The sequence below is a fragment of the Balaenoptera musculus genome, chromosome 14 (assembly GCF_009873245.2).
Source record: "Balaenoptera musculus isolate JJ_BM4_2016_0621 chromosome 14, mBalMus1.pri.v3, whole genome shotgun sequence".
In the NCBI taxonomy this organism is placed as follows: Eukaryota; Metazoa; Chordata; class Mammalia; order Artiodactyla; family Balaenopteridae; genus Balaenoptera; species Balaenoptera musculus.
This window is the reverse complement of record NC_045798.1, coordinates 62,407,563-62,429,155: the sequence shown is the minus strand read 5'-3', so window position 1 is coordinate 62,429,155 and position 21,593 is coordinate 62,407,563. Positions and strand designations below refer to the sequence as shown.

The 21,593-nt window shown below is 38.2% G+C and overlaps 1 protein-coding gene across 2 annotated transcripts in view; it reads left to right on the top strand.

Annotated features, from left to right (window-relative positions):
- Window positions 1–21,593, top strand: part of EPG5 (ectopic P-granules autophagy protein 5 homolog) — a 123,808-nt gene that overhangs the window by 31,874 nt on the left and 70,341 nt on the right. For both annotated transcript variants that reach the window (XM_036874785.1, XM_036874784.1), the window contains exons 11-17: window positions 266–423; window positions 1,503–1,657; window positions 3,334–3,474; window positions 8,560–8,724; window positions 10,799–10,918; window positions 11,587–11,846; window positions 16,273–16,413. In XM_036874785.1, coding sequence (XP_036730680.1) covers window positions 266–423; window positions 1,503–1,657; window positions 3,334–3,474; window positions 8,560–8,724; window positions 10,799–10,918; window positions 11,587–11,846; window positions 16,273–16,413 — 1,140 coding nt within the window. The remainder of the gene's footprint in view (window positions 1–265; window positions 424–1,502; window positions 1,658–3,333; window positions 3,475–8,559; window positions 8,725–10,798; window positions 10,919–11,586; window positions 11,847–16,272; window positions 16,414–21,593) is intronic.

Below are 21,593 nucleotides of genomic sequence, written 5' to 3'. Positions count from 1 at the left end.
ATAATAGTGCTTGCCTTGGTTATAGTGAGGATGGAATGAGCTGATAAATAGATGATGTGGTGATAGAACAGTGCCTGGCACAGACTAAGTGCTTTATGTGTATTTGCTGTTATTGTTATCCATTCTCTAGGTGTTTATGACTGAAGCATGGTAGAAAAATTGCTGTAGTGTGATTTAAGAATTTAAGAATTTTTTTGTCTACTTTCTCAGTATGGTGAAGTTGACTGATACATAAAATTATTCCTGCTTTTCTGAAAACATGCAGACTTGGCATTTGGCTGTTTATGTCGGAAATGCCCTTCGGGACACTGTCTGTTCAGATGCTCTGGAAGCTCTTCTACCTCATGCACCAGGTGGGGAGCGGGAATCTGGAAAAGCTGTGTACTGCCCTCCTGCCTGCCGAGTGTAAGAAGCGCCTCCAAGGTACAGCTCAAAGACGCAGCATCCACCTTTCCTACCTTGTGTGCCTTTTCTCTTCCTGGCTTTATTCTTTTTGCTTTTAGAAGGACTGAGAGAGAATGTTTTACTCTGTACTCATGTGTAATCTTTTTGAAATTTAAGACTGCTTTGTCGTTTGACTTACTAGAATGATGATTCCAATTTCCATTATTCTTCAAATGCTCTGGATAGTAAATTCTATTATAAACCCAGTTTGGGGATAGGAAATGAAAATTGGGTTGGTAAATGCCCCATGGAGTTATTTTGAAAATACTGGAAATTTGATGAACTACCTTTGATTTCTCAAATGTGTAAACATATCAAAGGAATTGTTGGCTTGTTGCCTTCTTTCTGTGGAAAGTTCCATTGGGAATATATTTTTTAAACAGACTATTTTCTTCCCTCTACACAACTTTGCCTTTGCAGCATTTAGTTTTCTGTCACATATGGCAAAGCTGATAATCAAGACTGCCCTCTAGTGACAAAATGTAATATTGCTTACAGAGCATTCTCTGAGGGATAGGCAAAACATAGATATTGTTAATCATATTCATCATTATTTCAGTCATGATTATAGCTAATATCTTGCCCTGAATTTCCATTTATAAGCAAATATTTTTTGTGTGGAATGCCATGTTGGTACTGAGTAGTTTGCTAGTCTTAGCAGTTTTCCATTAATAGGGTTGTCATTCATTTGGCTGACAGTTACCAAGTAGCTTCAAGTGTGCGGTTGAGGATGTCTTGTATAGTGATAGTAACAGTGCTTTGCAGTTGACAAAGCACTTCACCAGTCACATGGCATCTGATCTTAAATAAACTTTTGAGACAGATGAGGAAACAGAAGCTTGTTAAATATTCCTGAGGCAACATTATATTAGAGTTGGAATGTCATCTGGCCCAGCCTTCTTCCTGATGCCTATAGAAATCCATTCTGGAACAAAGATGTTTGGTATCTTTAAATATTTCTTAATGTCTTTTAATTTTATATCTTCTTTCTCTCTGGAGGAGTAATTAAAGTGATATATGTTTATTCTCTCCCCACTTTAATTTTCTTGAACTTGTAGACCCAGAACATTTTGTGAACTTTGAGAAGTGTCTTTCTTCCATGAATAGCTCGGAAGAGATTTGCCTTCTAACTACTTTTGCTCAGATGGCTCAGGCCAGAAGAACCAATGTGGATGAAGACTTCATAAAAATTATTGTTCTGGAGATATATGAGGTTAGAATATTAAGTTTTAGAAATCAGCTAAAAACATTTTCTTTTGGATTGTCCATCCATTGATTCTTTTGGGATTGCTTTTAAAAAAAATGTGACAATCTTGTATTGTCTGCACTTGTGGAAGGAGATCATCTCTAAGGAGTACTGAAAATATGAATCATACCCATTCCATTTCCCCCTGCTATCTCTTGTCATTTGATGTATGAGTTTTGGTAAGGAACAGACAGTCTGGCACTGCCTGACATTTGTAGTTTCTATACTTTTCTCTCCCTCTGCCCCGGACCCACCCCCCTCATTTCCACTCGTCTGACCCTGCGAGGAACATGGAAACCTGGCTTCCCAGCCAATTGAAATGAGATGGTGGAACTAGTACTGAACCTAGTTAAACGATCTGGCTTTGTTTTAGCTCTGCTGCTCATTGTCTATCTCACATCAGAAAAGACACCTTACCTCTCTGGGCTTCAGTTTCTTCATCTGTAAAATGATAGGCTGGGATGAGATCCTTGCTTTCTTCACTTTTTCGCTGAGCCATCTCTAATGGTGGAAGAGAGTGAACTTTGGACCCCATGAGTTGAGGGACATAACTCACATGGTTGCCAAAACATTATTTGGAGTTTTATATATATATATTTTTTAAATACACATTTTCACTGTAGGCTGTCATTTATCTGTTTATCTTCGCAAAAGAATTTCCTCCAAATTTAAGTAAAATTATATTTGAAGATTTATTATCATTCCCCTCGATACTCCAGTTTGAGAATGACAGAACTGGGTAATCTAAAGTTCTTTACCAGGATCAAATATCCTATTAAGCTGTTCCTATTCTTGTACTTTGTAACCATGCATGAGATTAAGGCCTAGATGGATCTGGAATTCCAAACTGTCTTCATTGTCTGTAAAAATTGAGAGGAGGATGTATATTTTCACATGTGTTGAATGGCATTCTCAAGATCCATTGCTAAAGTAATATTTATGCTCTTGAGTGATATTTCAAGTGTTTTGACCAGTTCTCACAGTAAAAACTACATTCTGATCCTCTGTGTGTGTGTGTACACACATGTGTGAAATTGAAGCAATACTTAATCTTACTGTGATGCCCTCTCATATTTTTCTGTTCTGTTTTATTCTACTCTCTTATTTTTCTGTTCTCTTCCATTGTATTAAGAAAAACCAAAAACTGCTGGCCATTGGCATGATTGGATTGTAACCTGTAATTTCGAACCCATTGTTTAAGAAGAGTTGGTAAACATTGATATTTTAGAAGCTCTTGTAATTGAGGATCTCATTTTTTTTTTTTTTGGAGAGAGTAGATATTTCCATGAAATGCATTCTGATTTTCATCATGTTATTGGTTTCCTTAAATTTAGAAAAGTTTTAATATAGAGGGATTACTTAATTGCTCTGAGGACTCTGGGAGTGCTTTCTGAATCCAGCACTTAAAGTCATTGTTAAACAGTTGCTTTTCTCCTCCATGCCCTCTTCCCCCACCTTCCAGACACTCTGCTCTCTGAAGTTGTGCTCTCTGAAGTTTTGACATCTTTTTGTACATGGTGTGAGCCAAGGCTTCATCTGAGATTCTTTCTACTTTACTTGAAAACCTCCTAAATAAAGTATGGAAAGGTTTTTTACTGATAAATTGGTATTAAAAATGCCATCTTCCCCCCCTCCCACTTTAGGTATCTTATGTCACCCTGTCCACCAGAGAAACTTTTTCGAAGGTTGGTCGAGAGCTTTTAGGGGCCATCACAGCTGTTCACCCTGAGATAATTTCTGTCCTTCTGGATAGAGTTCAAGACACCATTGACCAGGTTGGAATGGTAAGAACACTGATTTTGTTTGTTTTGTTTCCGTTTTTTTTTTTTTGTTGTTGTTGTTGTTCATTTAAACCCTGGAGTATTGGAGCAGTGGGAAAAATAGTAAGGTCGTTGGGATGACTGAGTCACACGGGCACAACAGGGTGAAGAAAATATTTATTGTGTCTCAGGTTCACTGTGCCTGCTTGGGGTTGGCCGCTGCTTATAAATAACTGTGGGTTGTTTCTCTTAATCTCCTCAAAGTGACCTTCGCACCTCCTTCAGTAACAGGTTTTTACTTTAATTATAGCTTATAGTTAATTCATAGTTTTTATTTCATAATTTTGTTTTGCCTTCATAATTCTTATGTTTTTTCCTTGGAAGAAACAGCTCTGATTTAGAAAGAAGTCTTGTTTTAAATCAATCAAAAACAAAATTAGAACTAATTTAAGTTGAGCTGGATGTATATCGTTTAGTTCTGTCATTTGTCACAATCCCTTTAGTAATCTTTGTGTAGTTTTTAAAAACAGCTTTATTGTGATATAATTCACATACCATACAATTCATCTCTTTAAAGTGTACAAGTCAGTGGTTTTTAGTATATTCACACATATGTGTAACTATCACCACAGTTATTTTTAGAACATTTTCATCACCTCAGAAAGAAACCACATACCATTTAGCTGTCAGACTTCCATCCCTTCCAGCCCTGAGGAACCACAGTCTACTTTGTCTCTATAGATTTACCTATTCTGGACATTTTATATAAATTGAATTACAAAATATGTGGTCATTTGTGACTGGCTTCTTTCACTTAGCATAATGTTTTCCAGGTTCATCCATGGCCAAGTAGTATTGTATGGGTGTATCATTTTTAAAAACATACACTTACTGAAGATTTTCTTCATCATCTATAATAAGGCTGTAATGAGTGAATTTTTCTAATGGCAGGTGGTCATGTGTCATAACTTCAGGAGGAATGTTTAAAGTTATAGTGTCTTTCTCTGGGCTTATGTTTGCACAGGGCCTCTCTATCTTATAGTCACTGCATCACCCCTGTAGGGTAGATGACTGATAACTGCTAATACTTCATCACATTCATGAGTGAGCAGATTCAGTGACAGATTGGTTTATGAGACATATTTTTTTCTAAATGAAGAATACGTGATATATCATGCTCTACTTGGCAAAGTATATATATATATATTTTTTTACATTAAACGAAATTTAATTGTAAATTATACACAACATGAAACACACGGTATTAACCATTTTTCAGTTAAGTGGCATTAAGTACACTCACATTGTTTTGTTACCTACCATCACCACCATCCATCCACAGAACTCTTTCATCTTGTAAAACTGAAACTCTGTACCCATTAAAAACTAACTCCCCATTCCCTCCCAGCTCCTGGCAGCCAGTACTCTACTTTCTGTCTCTTTGAGTTTGACTACTCTAGGTACCTCATAGAAGTGGAATCATACAGTATTTGTTCCTTTCTTTATGGCTTATTTCACTTAGTATTATGACCTCAAGGTTCATGCATGTTATAACACGTGTCAGAATTTCTTCCCTTTTTAAGCCTGAATAATATTCTATTGTATGTATATACCACATTTTGTTTATCCATTCATCTGCTGATGGAACTTGGGTTGCTTCTATCTTTTGGCTATTTGAATTATGCTGCAATGAACATGAGTGTACAAATGTCTCTTTGAGACTCTGCTTTAAATTCTTTTGGGTATGCACTCAGAAGTAGAATTGCTGGTTCATATGTTAATTCTATTTTTAATTTTTTGAGGAAGCACCATACTGTTTTCCATAGCAGCAGTACATGGTACTTTTTCTATTTAAGTAAACATTGTATCCCACTGGGATACAATTATATTGAGATGAAGGGGTTTTCATTTGCAGACAGCAAGTTTTTGGTAGTTCCTTTTTTAGTGATCATCTAATGGATTGATTTCCAAAGAAGTCTACAGTGGGTCATATGATTCTTTCAGTTTGATTGAGTTCATGACCTTTATCTGACAAGTGTTTTTCTGGGTTTGGCCACACTTACATTTTTAATTAGGTCATAATACTTTTAGTAATAAATTGTGCCCAGAAATATGCTTAACAGTAAGTGTACAAATTAGAACCATAATGTTTTTTAGAGCACATCTTTTAAAAGATGCCCCCACTCTCTGTTTAAATATATGGTTCCTTTGTGTTCTGTGAACTTGCTGACATTTTTGGAGGAACTTATTCAAACCCCCTTGCCTTCAGATGAATATGATGGCTTTGAATATTTTTGCTGTGACCTTGGGCTAGTCTGAAATCAGCTCCTAGCTCCAGAGCCTGGGAATGAGCTGTGGCTGTGGACCTAAATTTTTATTGACACACCTGGGGTGTGTCTGAAGGTAACTTTTTCTAGAGGCCCAGCAGGAGAGGAACAGTCCTTTGTGCTGTATGTAGATGTATGGATATTGCTCTGGGTTAGGAATAGTTGTTGATAAGGACCAAGCCTTTGGGGACATCTCAAAGTAAAGAACACAAGATAAGTTTTGATGACAACCTGCCAATGGATAACATATTTTCCTATTGGTCTTTTTTATAATTTGAAACATGGGTTCACTTCAGAGGACATTCTACTTTTGTTAGTGAAATTCATGCATCTTCCTAACATCCTCTTCAGGTAAAATTAGTGATTTTCTGACTTTCAGTGAAAGCATAAATATATTTTAAAATACACTCTTTAAATTCTGTTTTGTTGGGAATTCTTATTAGGATTCTTTCTTTTTAATCATTTCTTTTTTTGCACTAGGCTTTTCATTACAATATGGAATAGAGTTAGTAAAAGTGGACATCCTTGTCTTGTTCCTTATCATAGTAGAAAGGGTTCCAAAGTTCACCATTTAGTATAATGGTAGCTGTAGGTTTTTCATTTATACTCTCTGGTAGGCTGAGAAATTTCTACTTCCAGTGTGCTGAATTTTTTTTTTTTCATGAATGGGTATTTACTTGTTTTTTCTTCATCCATTGAGGTGGTCATATGATTTTTATCCTTTTTTCTGTTAATGTGGTGAACTTCATTGACTGGTTTTCACATGTTGAACCATCATTGTTTCCTGAAATAAAAACAACTTGATCATGGTATATTATTCTTTTTATGTATTGTTAGGTTCAATTTGATAAGATTTTTTGTTGAGGATTTTTGCATATATATTCATGACAGATATTGATCTGTAATTTTATTTTCTTGTTATATCTTTGTTAGGTTTTGGTTTTAGGGTCATGTTGGCCTTGTAACACGAGTTGGGAAGCATTTCCTCCTCTTCTGTTTTTTGAAAGAATTTTTGTAAGATTGCTATAATTCTTCCTTGAATGTTTGATAGAGTTTACCAGTGAAATCATCTGGGCCTAGGGTTTTCTTTGTGTTTTGATAACAAATTCAAAATTTTAAACAGATACAGATTTTTATTTTTTTCTGAGTCAGTTTTGTTAAGTTATGTTTGTTTTTTTTTAAACATCTTTATTGGAGTATAATTGCTGTACAGTGGTGTGTTAGTTTCTGCTTTATAACAAAGTGAATCAGCTATACATATACATATATTTAAGTTATGTTTTTAAAGGGATTTTTCCATTTCATCTAACTAGTTGAATTTACTGGCAAAGAGTTTTTGTAATGTTCCCTTTTTAATGTCCCTGAGATCTTTCTTGGTAGCTTCACTTTTATTCTTGATGTGTAGATATATGCTATACCATTATTTTGTGTAGCTGGTGATAGTTGGTTTTCTGGACAGATCTTATTGCTATACTCATTGTTCTAGTACCATTATTTTGTTCTTTTTGTCAGATGCTTACAGGCTAAAGAAGTATTTTTCTATTTGTTAGATTGCTAGTTTACCATTTTATTCAGCATATTCAAGACCTTTATTAACAAATCCTTATGAAAATTTAGCTAACTGCACACACACACTACACATGCAAAGGAAAGAAAGGGTCTTTTTAAAATTCATTCGTTCTACTCGTCTTTCAAATTTTTTTCCCCGTTCTTTCAAATTTTGTTTTGCCTCCAATTCGGAGTAGTGCAGGAACCTGAAAAATGCTTGGTTATATGTTCTAGAGCTGAGTTGTCCAGTACAGTAACCACCAGGCATATGTGACGATAGACCCTTGTAATGTGGCTCATCGAAATTATGATGTGCTCTAAGTGTAAAGTACTCACTGGGTTTCCAAGACTTAGTATGAACAAAAGAATAATATATCTGAGTAATCTTTTGTGATGACTACATGTTGGAATACTATTTTGGACATACTGGATTGAATGATACATATTGTTAAAATTAATTTTACCTGTTTCTTTTGACTTTTAAGAATGGCTATTAGAAAAATAAAAATTACATGTGTGGCTTGCATTAGATTTCCATTGGACAGCACTATTCTAGACATTATTTATGAACTGCTCTTCTGATTAGGCTTACTTAAACCAAACTGTATTAAGTGAACCCAGATTTATCTTAATTTGCACATGGATATGTTATTTAAAAGTGGTGCTATGGACTTTTTGTACAGGATTTTAAAAAGCTTTTATTATATAATCTTTCAAATATATAAAAAGTAGAGAACAGTGTAATGAATTGCTATGTACCTATCATCCAGTTTCAACAAATACCAACTCTTGGTTGATCTTGTTTCATCTTTACCCCTATCCACTCCTTGTATCTTCTTCCTAGAATGCTTTGAAGCTAATAGAAATAATTTTTTAAATGACATAGAAGAAATAATTATTTAAAGTGCTAAGTCTTTTTGTGAAATGAATGACTTTCCACTGATTTATCATGACTTTAAATTTGGATCTTATTATGGTGATTTTTTTTAATGGAAGTGTACCAGTTTACATATGAAAAAAAGCTTGACCTTTACAAAGGATTGCAAAATGTGCTTTTGGTGTTCATTAGTTTTAATATTCATTTGATTTGGTTGTTCATTTCACTGTCTAAAAAACAAAACCCCACTTCCTTTTGGAGAAAAATTTTGTAAGCACTTTAATAATATGGTATTGTAGTAATCCAGGATTGTCCTTAAGTCTTGATTTTAATTATTATCATTTTCTTTTAAATAAGGTTTCTTTATACTTGTTTAAAGAACTACCTTTGTATCTTTGGCGACCTTCTGCCTCCGAGATAGCTGTGATTCGGGATTGGTTATTGAATTATAACCTGACAACGGTGAAGAATAAATTGGCCTGTGTTATCCTAGAAGGACTAAATTGGGGATTTGGTGAACAGGTATGTATTAAAACCGTTCCCTAGAGACTGGAGGGTCCACACACTTTGGACCACTTTGAGGGTCAGTTTCAAAGAAACATTTTCTCAAAACATTAACATTTTTGAGTACCATTTGCGAGGTCTGCAAATTCTTTTAGCTGCGTCAGAGTTTAGGATCTTCTCTAATTAGTTCTGTTTTGCAGAGTGAGCATCCTCTAAGTGAAGATAAATTGCTCCACACTGAAAATTCTTCCCTTTTTCCTTGGATCATTTGTTTCTGTTGTTTTATTTCTGGCTATTTACTGCAGTTCCTCCTAATTGCCACTCTTACCTCTGGTCCTTTTTCCTTGTACATTTCGTATTGTGTGTCATTGCCAGACTTGTCTTCCGAAACACTGTGCACTGGTGAAGAGCCTGAGCTCTGAGCCAGCCTGCCTGGGTTCTAATCCCAGCTCTGCCACCTCCTGGCTGTGTGACCCTGAGCAAGCTTCCTGAGCTCTCTGGCCTCAGTTGCTCATCTGTACGCATTCACGTTAACAGGCTTACCTCAGAGGGCTGTTGTAAGGTTTCAGCAAGCTAGGACACGTAAAACATTGAGGGCAGTTCTAGGCACATGTTAAGGTCTTAGTGGTGGTAGTTTTTGTTCATAATAGTTTATTATTATTAAGAGTTTGCTACCTATCATATGTCTCCAAAGATGCAATATCAAGGCATTTTGACTGTTAAGATCTTTCTGCCTTTTTACCCTAGGCCTTATTAGTTAGCTTCTTGATCAAAATATTTAAACATTTTAAAGGGAAAATGGAAGAGAACTCAGCCCTCTCTAACTATCTGCCAGCTTTTGTTCTGAGCGAGTCATCTAGTCCTCTCAGCCGTCTTGTATGCTTGGCGTGAACATGACCCCTGTTGTACAGATGAGGAAACTGAAACCAGGGAGCTTTTCCTCCAGGGTGTCCCTGACCACCTGGTCTGCTCATGGGCTCATCCGGGTCTTTTCTCACTCAAGTGCTGGTGGGTGAGAGCTGCAGGGGGCTCTTCTCTGCCTTCGCCTTCTCTGACTTGTGAACAGAAGCCCCAGCCCCCCTCTTCCAGAGAGCTGCATGCATAGTCTCCTCGAGTGTCTCCTCGTTCATTTAAAGTAGCAACTTTTTTTTTTTTTAATAAATAGATTTATTTACTTTATTTATTTATTTAGGGCTACCTTTGGTCTTCGTTGCTGCGTGCAGGCTTTCTCTAGTTGTGGCGAGCGGGGACTACTCTTCGTTGCTGTGCGCAGGCTTCTCATTGCAGTGGCTTCTCTTGTTGCGGAGCACGGGCTCTAGGCGTGCGGGCTTCAGTAGTTGTGGCGTGGGCTCAGTAGTTGTGTCTTGTGGGCTCTAGAGCGCAGGCTCAGTAGTTGTGGCGCATGGGCTTAGTTGCTCCGCGGCATGTGGGATCTTCCCGGACCAGGGTTCGAACCCATGTCCCCTGCATTGGCAGGCGGATTCTTAACCACTGCACCACCAAGGAAGCCCTCTTCTTGTTCTTTTGTTAGCGTTCGGAAAGTGCTCTTCTCTGGGAGGCTTAGGGAATGTATTTCTTCAGGCTGTAAAGGAAGATTGGGTGGGAAATTTGGTAGGCAACCTCAAGCTCCTGAAGGAGTATTTTACCTGTGCTGTTGAGTACTTTTTATATTTTCACTGATGACAGAACAAGAAAAGGGAATGTAGACTTAAATTGTTAAGTATCTTTCTGTTTAGTTAATAATAATTCAACATCTTCCTGGTTCTTAACAATGCCCTTAAACTTGTAACCCAAAGTATTTATGGAGATTTTAGGGTGGGGGTTGGGGGTTGCATTCAAAGATACCTTTTATGACTGGGATTGGGGACGACTCGGGCTCACACCTAACTGGGGCAGTGTAGTGGTTCTTTAAAGATTTCAATTCTTTTTCCTATTGTCATTTTATAATTTCACTGTTAGGGGGTGTGAGCTTTGGAAAATTAAACTTCTGCATCCAAGGTTCTTTTTTACTATGCTGACTGATCTTTTAGTTCAAAGGTGTAACCAAAAAAAATCAAGATGACATGTTTGTGATGATTTTTCTCTTTAAAAGGGGACTCTTCATCTGGATCAAGCAGTCCATGCCGAAGTAGCTTTAATGATTCTTGAGGCGTACCAGAAGTACCTTGCACAGAAGCCATATGCTGGGCTTCTTTCTGAAAGTATGAAGCAGGTATTTCCTTCTTTTATGTATTGAGGACGTAAACCTTTATTATAAATGACCTGGGTGGATAAAGTTACAATATTTACCCTTAGGTTTCCTAAGAACATTTCTGGCAATTTAAGATATTGAAATTGAGTTCTATGGTTGGAGAAAGATTTTTCTTTAAGAAGTAGCCTCCATATGACCATTTTAGTATTATGGAATTTGAGTTGAGCTACAGCGGTGTGCTGAAGCTGGCTCATACTGGCTTGGAGAACTGATTATTACATTTTTAGGAACTTTGCAGGTCTGGTTGTTAACCTGCTGGTGGCTTGAAGTTGACCATGGTGGGAGTTTTTATGCTACCAAAGTGGGCAAACCCTTATAAATCAGCCCCCATGCTCCAACTGGTTGTTAAATTTTTTTACTAGCACACGATTTGTTGCATACCAACTTTCATATTATTACTCTTGCTTGAGCTGACCCAGATCAGGTTCACAAAGTGACTAGCAAATAAGCAGAAGTGGTCAGTTGTGAGTGAGAAACTGCTTTAATTTAGCACTGTAAACACTGAGTACCAGTAAGCATTATGTCCTTTCTTTTGACGGCATTGTTGATCACAAAAAGAGATGGGTGGGTGAGCTTACTGATTTAATGTGTATGTGACTAATGTGGTTTAAAATAAATAATTGTTTTAGGTTTCATATTTGGCCAGTATTGTTCGATATGGAGAGACACCTGAGACCTCATTTAACCAATGGGCCTGGAACTTGATCTTGAGGTTAAAACTGCACAAAAATGATTATGGAATACAGCAGAATTGTGCAACTGTTCCGTTCTCCAGCACTGTGCCTGAAGTGACAGAGTCACCCACGTTTCATCCTCTCTTGAAGGCTGTTAAGGCGGGCATGCCCATTGGCTGTTATCTGGCCTTAGCTATGACGGCTGTGGGCCACAGGTACAGTGTTTGTGTTGAACTTCTAGGGTTGCTGAACCTGTAGTCAGTGATTCTGGAATCTCATCTTTCACATCCCAAGGTCTGAGGCCTCCATCACATCTATCTAGGGGTAATCAGGGCCAAATAATAAGCCTCGATTAATAGCTCATCACGGGGAAATGCTGCCCAAATTCATATAAGATGGATTTGTAACAGAAAATCACCTTGTTGCATTATCAAGAGAGTTATACCTATCATCCAGCGTGGAATATTTATGTCATCAGTAGACAGAGTCTCTTCCTCAGAATAGTGGTCAAATAAAAATAATTGGTCTCCTGTACTGAATTTTGTTTAAAGTGATGGCAGCCCAACCCAGCCTTCCCAGGTATAAAGGAAGCTAACCCTAAACCTACCCAAGGGGATGAAATGCCTGATCAGGTCAAGTGCCTCTCTTGTATGAGCCCATAGCTGTGTCTGTTTCTTCCATTGTAGCATTTATCACACTATATTGTAGTTGTCTGTTTAATTTTATCAGAGACATTCTATGAGGTTAGGATTCAGGAACCATATTTGTCTTGTGGTATTTTATCCCTAGTGATGAAGACTTAATCTGGTGCAGTAAGTAACTGAATGCATGAATTCTCAGGTAGTTAAAAATCCTTTTCTTTAAGGATCATTTTCCTGCAATGTATTAATTTTATTTAGCCTATCCAGTTTTCTAAAACATCTTTGGCCTATACTTTCTGATTCTTGTGTTTTAGATTCACTGTAACACCTTTTTAGCAACCTGATTTCAACATCTTTTTCCATATTCAGTATATTTTCAGTGGCATGCCAGTTGTCCTGTGAGCTATTAGTGTTCAGCCTGTGCTGTGAAGTAAGAGAGATATGGAATTGTTAGATAGCTGTCCTCAGGTTGTTGACAGCTTAGTGGACACAGGAGACGTAAAACAATTGGCAGTACTGAAGAATATAATCATGGGCTGGATGATACGAATAGAGCTCTGGTTCTTAATCCTGACCACCATTTAGAATCACTTTTGCAGTGATTCTAAAAATACCAATACAGGGAAGAGAGTGAGAATCCTGATCTAACTGATCTAAGGGCCAGTTCTCCAGGTGATTCTAATGTACAGCCTAGATTGAGAACCTCTCAAGAGTATGGGCAGAAAGAATTTAAAATAAGGAGAGATCACTAGAGCAGGATACCCTCATGGAGGAGCTAAGCTTTGGAGAGGAGTCTTATTAATTAGAGAAGATGTCCTGGGCTAAGGAGCAGAGTGGTGACTCTTACCTTCCCCAGGTGATCAGTGCCCACGGTGTTGAAGATTCTGCCCAAGGCCCGCCCACTCCTGCCCTGCAGCACCTGTGCCTTCTGAGCAGGGTGCTTAAGGTGTAATCGTTTCTCCTCCTCCTTTGGGACAGTGTGTTCCTTAATGGTAGGGACATGGTAGGGGCGTCGTCTTGTTTATCTTTGTATTTCCAGAACTTCTACTTCATAGGTATTTCTTTTTTTTTTCTTCCAGTTTTATTGAGATATAATTGACATACAGCACTGTATAAATTCAAGGTGTACAGCATAATGATTTGACTTAGATACATCATGAAATGTATACTTTAGTGAACATCCATCATCTCATATAGATGCAAAATTAAAGAAATAGGAAGAATAGAGAGGATGGGAAGGAGGCTTAAGAGGGAGGGGATATGGGGATATATGTATGGCTGACTCACTTTGTTATACAGCAGAAACTAACACAGTATTATGAAGCAATTATACTCCAATAAAGATCTGTTAAAAAAAAAAAAGAAATAGGAAGAAATATTTTTTTTTCTTTGATGAGAACATTTGGGATTTACTCTCTTAACAACTTTTATATATAATGTACACCAGTGTTAATTATATTATCATGTACATGACAGTATATCCCTAGTATTTATTTATCTGATAACTGGAAGATCGTACCTTTTGACCACCTTTATCCAATTTCCCGTCCCTCCACCCCCCCCCCCACCTCCCCCCAGCCTCTAGTAACCACAAATCTGATCTCTTTTTCTATGAGTTTGTTTGTTTTATGTATTTATTTATTTTTGGCTGCGTTGGGTCTTCATTGCTGCACGCGGCCTTTCTCTAGTTGCAGCGAGTGGGCTGCTCATTGCAGTGGCTTCTCTTGTTGCAGAGCATGATGAACTCTAAGCGTGCAGGCTTCAGTAGTTGTGGCTCACGGGCTCTAGAGTGCAGGCTCAGTAGTTGTGGCGCACGGGCTTAGTTGCTCCGCGGCATGTGGGATCTTCCCAGACCAGGGCTTGAACCTGTGTCCCCTGCATTGACAGGTGGATTCTTAACCACTCTGCCACCAGGGAAGCCCTGTTTATTTGTTTTTGAAGTGTAACTGACCTAAAACACTATGTTAGTTCCTGTCACACAACATAGGGATTCAACATTTCTGTACATTTCTAACTGATCACCCGATAAGGCTGGTTACGATATGTCACCATACAAAAATATTACATAGTTATTGACTGTATTCTCCACACTGTACATTTCATACCCGTAGCTCATTTATTTTGCAATTGGAAGTTTGTACCTCTTAACCTCCTTCACCTATTTCTTCCTCCCCACCCCCCCTCCTCCCCTCCATATTTCATTCCACCAGGTATCTATCTGGCTGGGTGGAGGAGGGGGAGGGAAGGGGAAGTGTTGACAAAACTCTCCTGGCTGAAGCCTGTGTTTCCTGTTGGTGAATGGAGGTCACCAGGTAATTATGGACAAATTTGAAAGCCAGTTAAAGAGGGTAGAATTGATATACTAGGAAGGGGAGAGATGTTATATAGGCCCTTTGGAAGGCACTCTTTACATCGTTTCTAGTAGCTCTAGTGTCATTCACAGTTTCCTGTACCTCAGGTTCCTCATCTATGAAATGGGAATAATAATAGTATCAGACTTACTTTATGAGGCTTAAGTGAGTTATAAGACGTTTAATGTGCTTAGAACAGTGTCTGGTATGTGGATTCTTTGAGTGTAGTACTCTGAACTTAATCGTTTCATGATTTCTCTAATTATATTTATTCTGGAATTGTAGCTCTTTATTCACTAATACTGCTGTGAGTCCTCTCTAAAGTAGATACTGGTTTAGTGCTGATTCCTGAATCCTGAGTGGGTGTGAGGGTGAGAGTGTTTCTTTTTGGGGCTGAACTCCACTGTGGTCATCTGGGATGATTCTAGAACCAACTTAAAACAATCTTATGAATGGGCTTAGGGTTGGGGGCAGAGTGTGAAGGACATAAGTTGTACATGAATATAAAGTCATAGATAATACAGAGAACAGTAGTCAAAAAAAATCACCCAGAATCTTTCTCATCGTAATAAAACATTGCTTTTTTTTCTGTTTATTTTTATTCAATATGTTTTCCTTAGATCTTTTTTAAAGCTGTACTATATGCATAATTTTATATATCCTTTGTTTTTTACTTCTGATATTGTAAATGTTTCCCTTAGGGCGTAATCTTTGCATTATTACTTTTATTTTTTGAAAAGATTTTTTTTCCCCCCAGAATTAAAGCGATGTAACTAAACTATAGAATTAGGAAAATGGAGGAAAAAAACACTCTTTTTTACCACTCCAACACAATGAGCATTTTAGTGTGACATTATCCCTGTTTTTCCCCTGTCTGTACAGTATAACTCTTCTTTACTAGTAGTTATAGTTAGAAGTATAAAGTTTTGTTTTTTCCTAGTACCATTTTAGCAGAAATATTTTTCCATATTGCCCTTGGCCATCATATGCATACTTTTAAGATGATTCCGTAATATTCCCATTGAATGGATTTTTCCAGAATTTACATTAAGTCATTTATGCCTCTGAGTTTACAATTACGAATAATTCTGAAAAGTACATTTTTACGTGGATCATCTGTCATATTTTCTTCCATATTTGAGGTTATTTCTTAAGGATAGATTCTCTGAAGAGTCAAAAAAATAAGTAAATTTCTAGGCCACATTGATTTCAGAAAAATTCTGCCAGATTATACAGACAGATTGAGCTCATTTTTGAATCTTTGCTATAATACCTTGTGGGACTTCGTAGACAATGAGAGCCCCGTGACTCTTAGAAGAAGCACCATTTGAGAAGCGAAGTGGCCAGGGCTCTGGACTAGAAATTTGCAAACCTGGGTCCTCAATTTGACCCTATACCAGGAAACTGTGTGAATTGGGCCATGATACTTCACCTTTCTTTCGTATAAAATGATAATATAAATGAACTTTTAAGTTCCTTTGTACTTCTAGAGTTCTGATTCTAGCATTTCTGTGTGAAGTTTGGGTATGCATAAATGTGTTGGAGACCTGAGATAATCTGGGTAGCGTGTAGGCTGATAGTGCATTGGAAGAACATCAGTTTATGAACTGGCTACCTCATATGCTCATTGCCTTTTTCTTTTTCCATAGCATTGAGAAGTTCTGTGCAGAAGGCATCCCACTCTTGGGAATTCTGGTCCAGTCGAGGCATTTGAAAACAGTGGTCCATGTCCTGGATAAGATTCTGCCTTTGTTCTACCCTTGCCAGTATTACCTTCTAAAGAATGAGCAGTAAGTGGAGAACAGCCCAGCGAGTACAAAATGACTATGTTCTCTGGTTTCTCAGGTATAATATAGGGAATGATATTTCAATAGTGTATTTTTTTTTAATTTTTAAATTTTTAAATTTTTTTATTACTTATTAGTTTTGGCTGTGTTGGGTCTTCGTTTCTGTGTGAGGGCTTTCTCCAGTTGCGGCAAGCGGGGGCCACTCTTCATTGCGGTGCGCGGGCCTCTCACTGTCGCGGCCTCTCCCATTGTGGAGCACAGGCTCCAGACGCGCAGGCTCAGTAGTTGTGGCTCACGGGCCTAGCCGCTCCACGACATGTGGGATCTTCCCGGACCGGGGCACGAACCCGTGTGCCCTGCATTGGCAGGCGGATTCCTAACCACTGCGCCACCAGGGAAGCCCTCAATAGTGTATTTTTTATGAGGCAGAAAACGTCCTGCCTATTTTAGAATGCAGAGTGATGAACAGTGACTCTAATAATGATTCTAGTTTTATTGTCATGAAAGATACTTCCCTTTGTCATTTAATTTGGGTTGCTTATAGCTTATTAGTATTGAAAAGGGTGGTGGTTTCCATGAAACTGGGAATAGTGCTTCTGACCTTGAGCAGCAAATGGCTTTGCTGTTGTAGCAATAGTAAAACACGTTGCTTTTAATTGCAATGTGCATGGGGCAGTATTATAAACAGAGAAGATACACAGGAAGGTGCTCATCACATGAGACATTGATAATCTTGTGGAGAAAATAAGACTTCTGAGGTAATCACAAAGTTATGAAGCAAAATATTGGCAAGGCCATGCTAGGGGATATAGATTGCATTTGCATTACAGTTGACCCTTGAACCACACGGGTTTGAACTGTGCAGGTCCACTCATACGAGGATATTTTTTAATAAATACACTGGAAAATTTTTTGGAGATTTGTGACTATTTGAAAAAACTCATAGATGAACTAATGTAGCCTATAAATATTGAAAAAAATTAGGAAAAAAGTATGTCATGAATGTATAAAATAAATGTAGATACTAGTCTATTCTATCATCTACTACCATAAAATATACACAAATCTATTATAAAAAGTTAAAATTTATCAAAACTTACACACACAAACACAGACCATACATAATGCCATTCATGGTTGAGAGAAATATAAACAGACATAAAGGTGCAGTATTAAATTACAACTGCATACTGTACTACTGTAATAATTTTGTAGCCACCTCCTGTTGCTATGAAGGTGAGCTCAAGTGTTGAGTATCCGCCTAACACGCTTTGTGACGCTAATCTTCTCCGACTGAGCGGTTTGTCTCTCCAGTAAATTGTGCATCACAGTAAAAAGTGACCTCTTGCGGTTCTCGCGTCATTTTCATTGTGTTTAGTGCCTTAAGTAACACCATAGGACCCATATGAAGTGCCTCTAATGATTCTGGAAGTGCTCCCAAGAAGCAGAGAAAAGTCATGACATTACAAGTAAAAGTTGAATTGCTTGATATGTACCATAGATTGAAGTCTGCAGCTGCACTTCCTGTCATTTCAAGATAAATGAATCCAGAGTAGGAACCATTGTAAAAAAAGAAAAGGAAATTCATGAAGCTGTCACTGCAGCTACACCAGCAGGCTCTGAAATGTTGTACTTTTTGTGAAATACCTTTTTATCTCATATTGAAAATGTAGCTTTTGTGTGGAGCACAAGATGGCTATAAGAAAGTCATACCTATAGACCCTAATATGATTAGAGAAAAATCAAAGTCATTATATGATAACTTAAAGCAAAAGGAAGGTGAAAGATCTAAAGCTGAAGAATTTAATGCCAGCACAGGATGGTTTGATAATTTTAGAAAGAACTTTGGCTTAAAAAATGTCAAGATAACAGGAGAAGCAGCTTCTGTCGACCAAGAGGCAGCAGACGAGTTCCCAGATGTCATTACAAAAATCATCGAGGAGAAAGGATATATGCCGGAACAGGTTTTTAATGCAGATGAAAGTGCCCTATTCTGGGGAAAAAAAATGCCACAAAGGAGGTTTATTAGCAAGGAAGAGAAGCAAGCACCAGGATTGAAGGCAGGAAGGGATAGGCTAACTGTACTGTTTCGTGTAAATGTAGTTGGGTTTACGATTAGGACTGCCCTTATCTGTAAAGCTGTTAACCCCCCAGCCTTGAAGGGAAAAGATAAACACCAGCTGCCAGTCTCTTGGTTGTACAAGGCCTGGACAGCGAGAACCCTTTTTTTTTGATTGTTTCCATCAATGGTTTGTCCTTGAAGTCAAGAAGTGCCTTGCCAGTACAGGACTGCCTTTTAAAGTTCTTTTGGTATCGGACAGTACCCCTGGCCACACAGACCCCATGAGTTCAACACCGACGGTGTCACAGCAGTCTCTTTGCCCCCACAGACAACGTCTCTAATTCAGTTTCTAGGTCAGGGGGTCATAACGACCTTTAAGGCTCATTGTACATGGTACTCTATGGAAAGGATTGTCAGCACTATGGAATAGAACCCTGATAGAACATCCTGAAAGTCTGGAAGGAATATACCATTGAAGATGCCATTGTTGTTATAGAAAACCATGAAAGCCATCAAGCCCAAAACAAATTCCTGCTGGAGAAAACTGTGTCCAGATGTGCATGACTTCATGATTTATGACAAAGCCAATCAAGGAAATCATGAAAGGGATGGTAGATATGGCAAAGAAGTTGGGGCTGGGAGTGGGGGAAGGGTTTCAAGATTTGGGTCTTAGAGAAATTCAAGAACTAATAGTCACCACACCAGAGGAGTTAACAGAAGATGACTTGATTGACGTGAGTGCTTCTGAACTGGTGCCAGATGATGAGGAAGAAGACGTAGAAGAAGCAGTGCCAGAAAGCATTAACATTAGACAATCTGCCAGAAGGTTCTGATTATTCAAGACTGATTTTGATTTCTTTTATGACATGGACCCTTCTATGATGCGAGCACTGAAACTAAAGCAAACGGGGGAAGAATTGATACTGTATAGAAACATTTTTGGAGAAATGAAAAAGCAAAGAAGTCAGAAATTTCGATATATTTCTATAAAGTTACACTAGGTGTGCCTCCCTCTCCTCCTTCCCTTCCACCTCCTCCACCTCTTCCGGCTCTGCCACCCTGAGACAGCAAGACCAACCACTCTTCTTCCCCCTCAGCCTACTCAACATGACGCTAATGAGGATGAAGACCTTTATGATGATCCACTTCTACTTAATGCATAATAAATGATCATTATGCTGTACAATTGATAAACTTACCTGTTGTGTATATGTGTGTCTTTGTGTGAAAATCTGACAACCGTATGGCCAGGACTGTATGAGATGTTTTTGTGTCATCATCATCACCTAAGTATTCATCATGTAGCACATGCTGTGCCAGACTGGTATTGAAGTGGATAGCCTATCCTTGCATAGGCATAAGGTGAGAGAGATTTAATATAAAATTAATACTGTGTTTTTCTTACTGTTTTATAACTTTGCTTTCAAAGAATTATACTACCGTACAGTATGCCTCTCTCGTAATTGAGAAACTATATCAGGCTGTCATCACAGGTAAGTGGTTTTTTAAAAAATGTAACAGTGTTTCTAATACTGTATTATGAATATGACTGTCATACTCTATGCCACAAAATTTTTATAACGATTCATTCATTAGTATATAGGCTAGACGATTGTGAAACAATCGTATTGATTATACTAGGCTACCATAAAGCAATCATATTGCTGCTTCTTCATTATCAATGCAGGAATTGTTCTACCTGTAAATAAATATGAATTTCTTTTTCACATCGTCTTTTCGTTTTTGATGTCTAGTGTTAGCATGTATAGCATCTACAGTGTTTTATAACATATAAGACAATATTGATGTAGGTATTGACAGGTGATTCATCTTGTAAACAGATGATGTAAACTTACAGTATCAATAGATACAGTACAATACTGTAAATGTATTTTCCTTATGATTTTCGTAATATTTTCTTTTCTCTAGCTCACTTTATGGTAAGAATATAGTATATCATACATATAACATACAAAATATGTGTTAATCGACAGTTTATATTATTGGTAAAGCTTCTGGTCAACAGTAGGCTATTAGTAAAGCTTTGGGGGGAGTCAAAAGTTATACATGAATTTTCAACTACATGGTGGGTCAGTACCACTAACCCTGTGGGTTCAAGGGTCAACTGTATATGGTAAAAGTATATGGAATTAGGGTAAAAGAAATAGCTGCTTGGGGAGGGAAGGAATTAAGGATGGATACGAATCAAGATTCTTAATTGCACATGATGAAAATTCAGTGCACACTTGTTTTACCAGGAAGGGAATGTATTGGCTCATGTGATTGGGGAAAAAGGCTCTTGATAACAACAGGTCATTCTAAAGTGGTGATTCTCAACTAGAGGGGTTTTGACCCTCAGGGGACATTTGGTAATGTCTAGAGATCATTTTGGTTGTCACAACCTGGTGGGGTGGGGCAGGTAGGGCAGGTGGTTGGGAGAGGGGGTTGTAGGGGGATTGAGGAGGGCTGCTACTTAAATCTAGTGCACAGAGGTCAGGGATAGTGCTAAACATCCCACAGGGCACAGGAGAGCCCCTCCCAGGAATCAGCCGTCCCAACATGGCAGTAGTTGCAAAGCTGAGAGGCCCTGGGTTAGTATTTCCCTTTCTGTTTATCTACCCTCCCAGGTCCCTTGGCCCTGCTTCTCTCTCTTTCAAACCTTCTCTTGCAGGTGTACTTTTTCCAGGGGAATGAAAGTACATGGCTACAGAGAGAACCAGGCATCATCCTAGTTTCCCATGGGAAAGGCAGATGGTTTTCTTTATCCTTGTTCCTTATAATGATTCCGATTGGTGTGACTTACTCATGTGCTCTCCCTGAGCCTGTCACCTTGACCAGTGGGACTGACCAGTCCTGAGAGGAAGGTGTATAGGGATTCTGTATTGAGAGACCCTCTCTGCCACAACTCTATAGCATGGAGGAAGGACAGTTCCCCTAATGAGAGGATGTGTTAGCAGAAGGGAGACAGAGGATGCTCAGTGAACAGAAGCAACAGATGACCCACAAATATGACTTTGTGGGTTTCTTCTTTTTTTAAAAAATAAATTTATTTATTTGGCTGCGTTGGGTCTTCGTTGCTGCGCGTGGGCTTTCTCTAGTTGTGGCGAGCGGGGGCTACTCT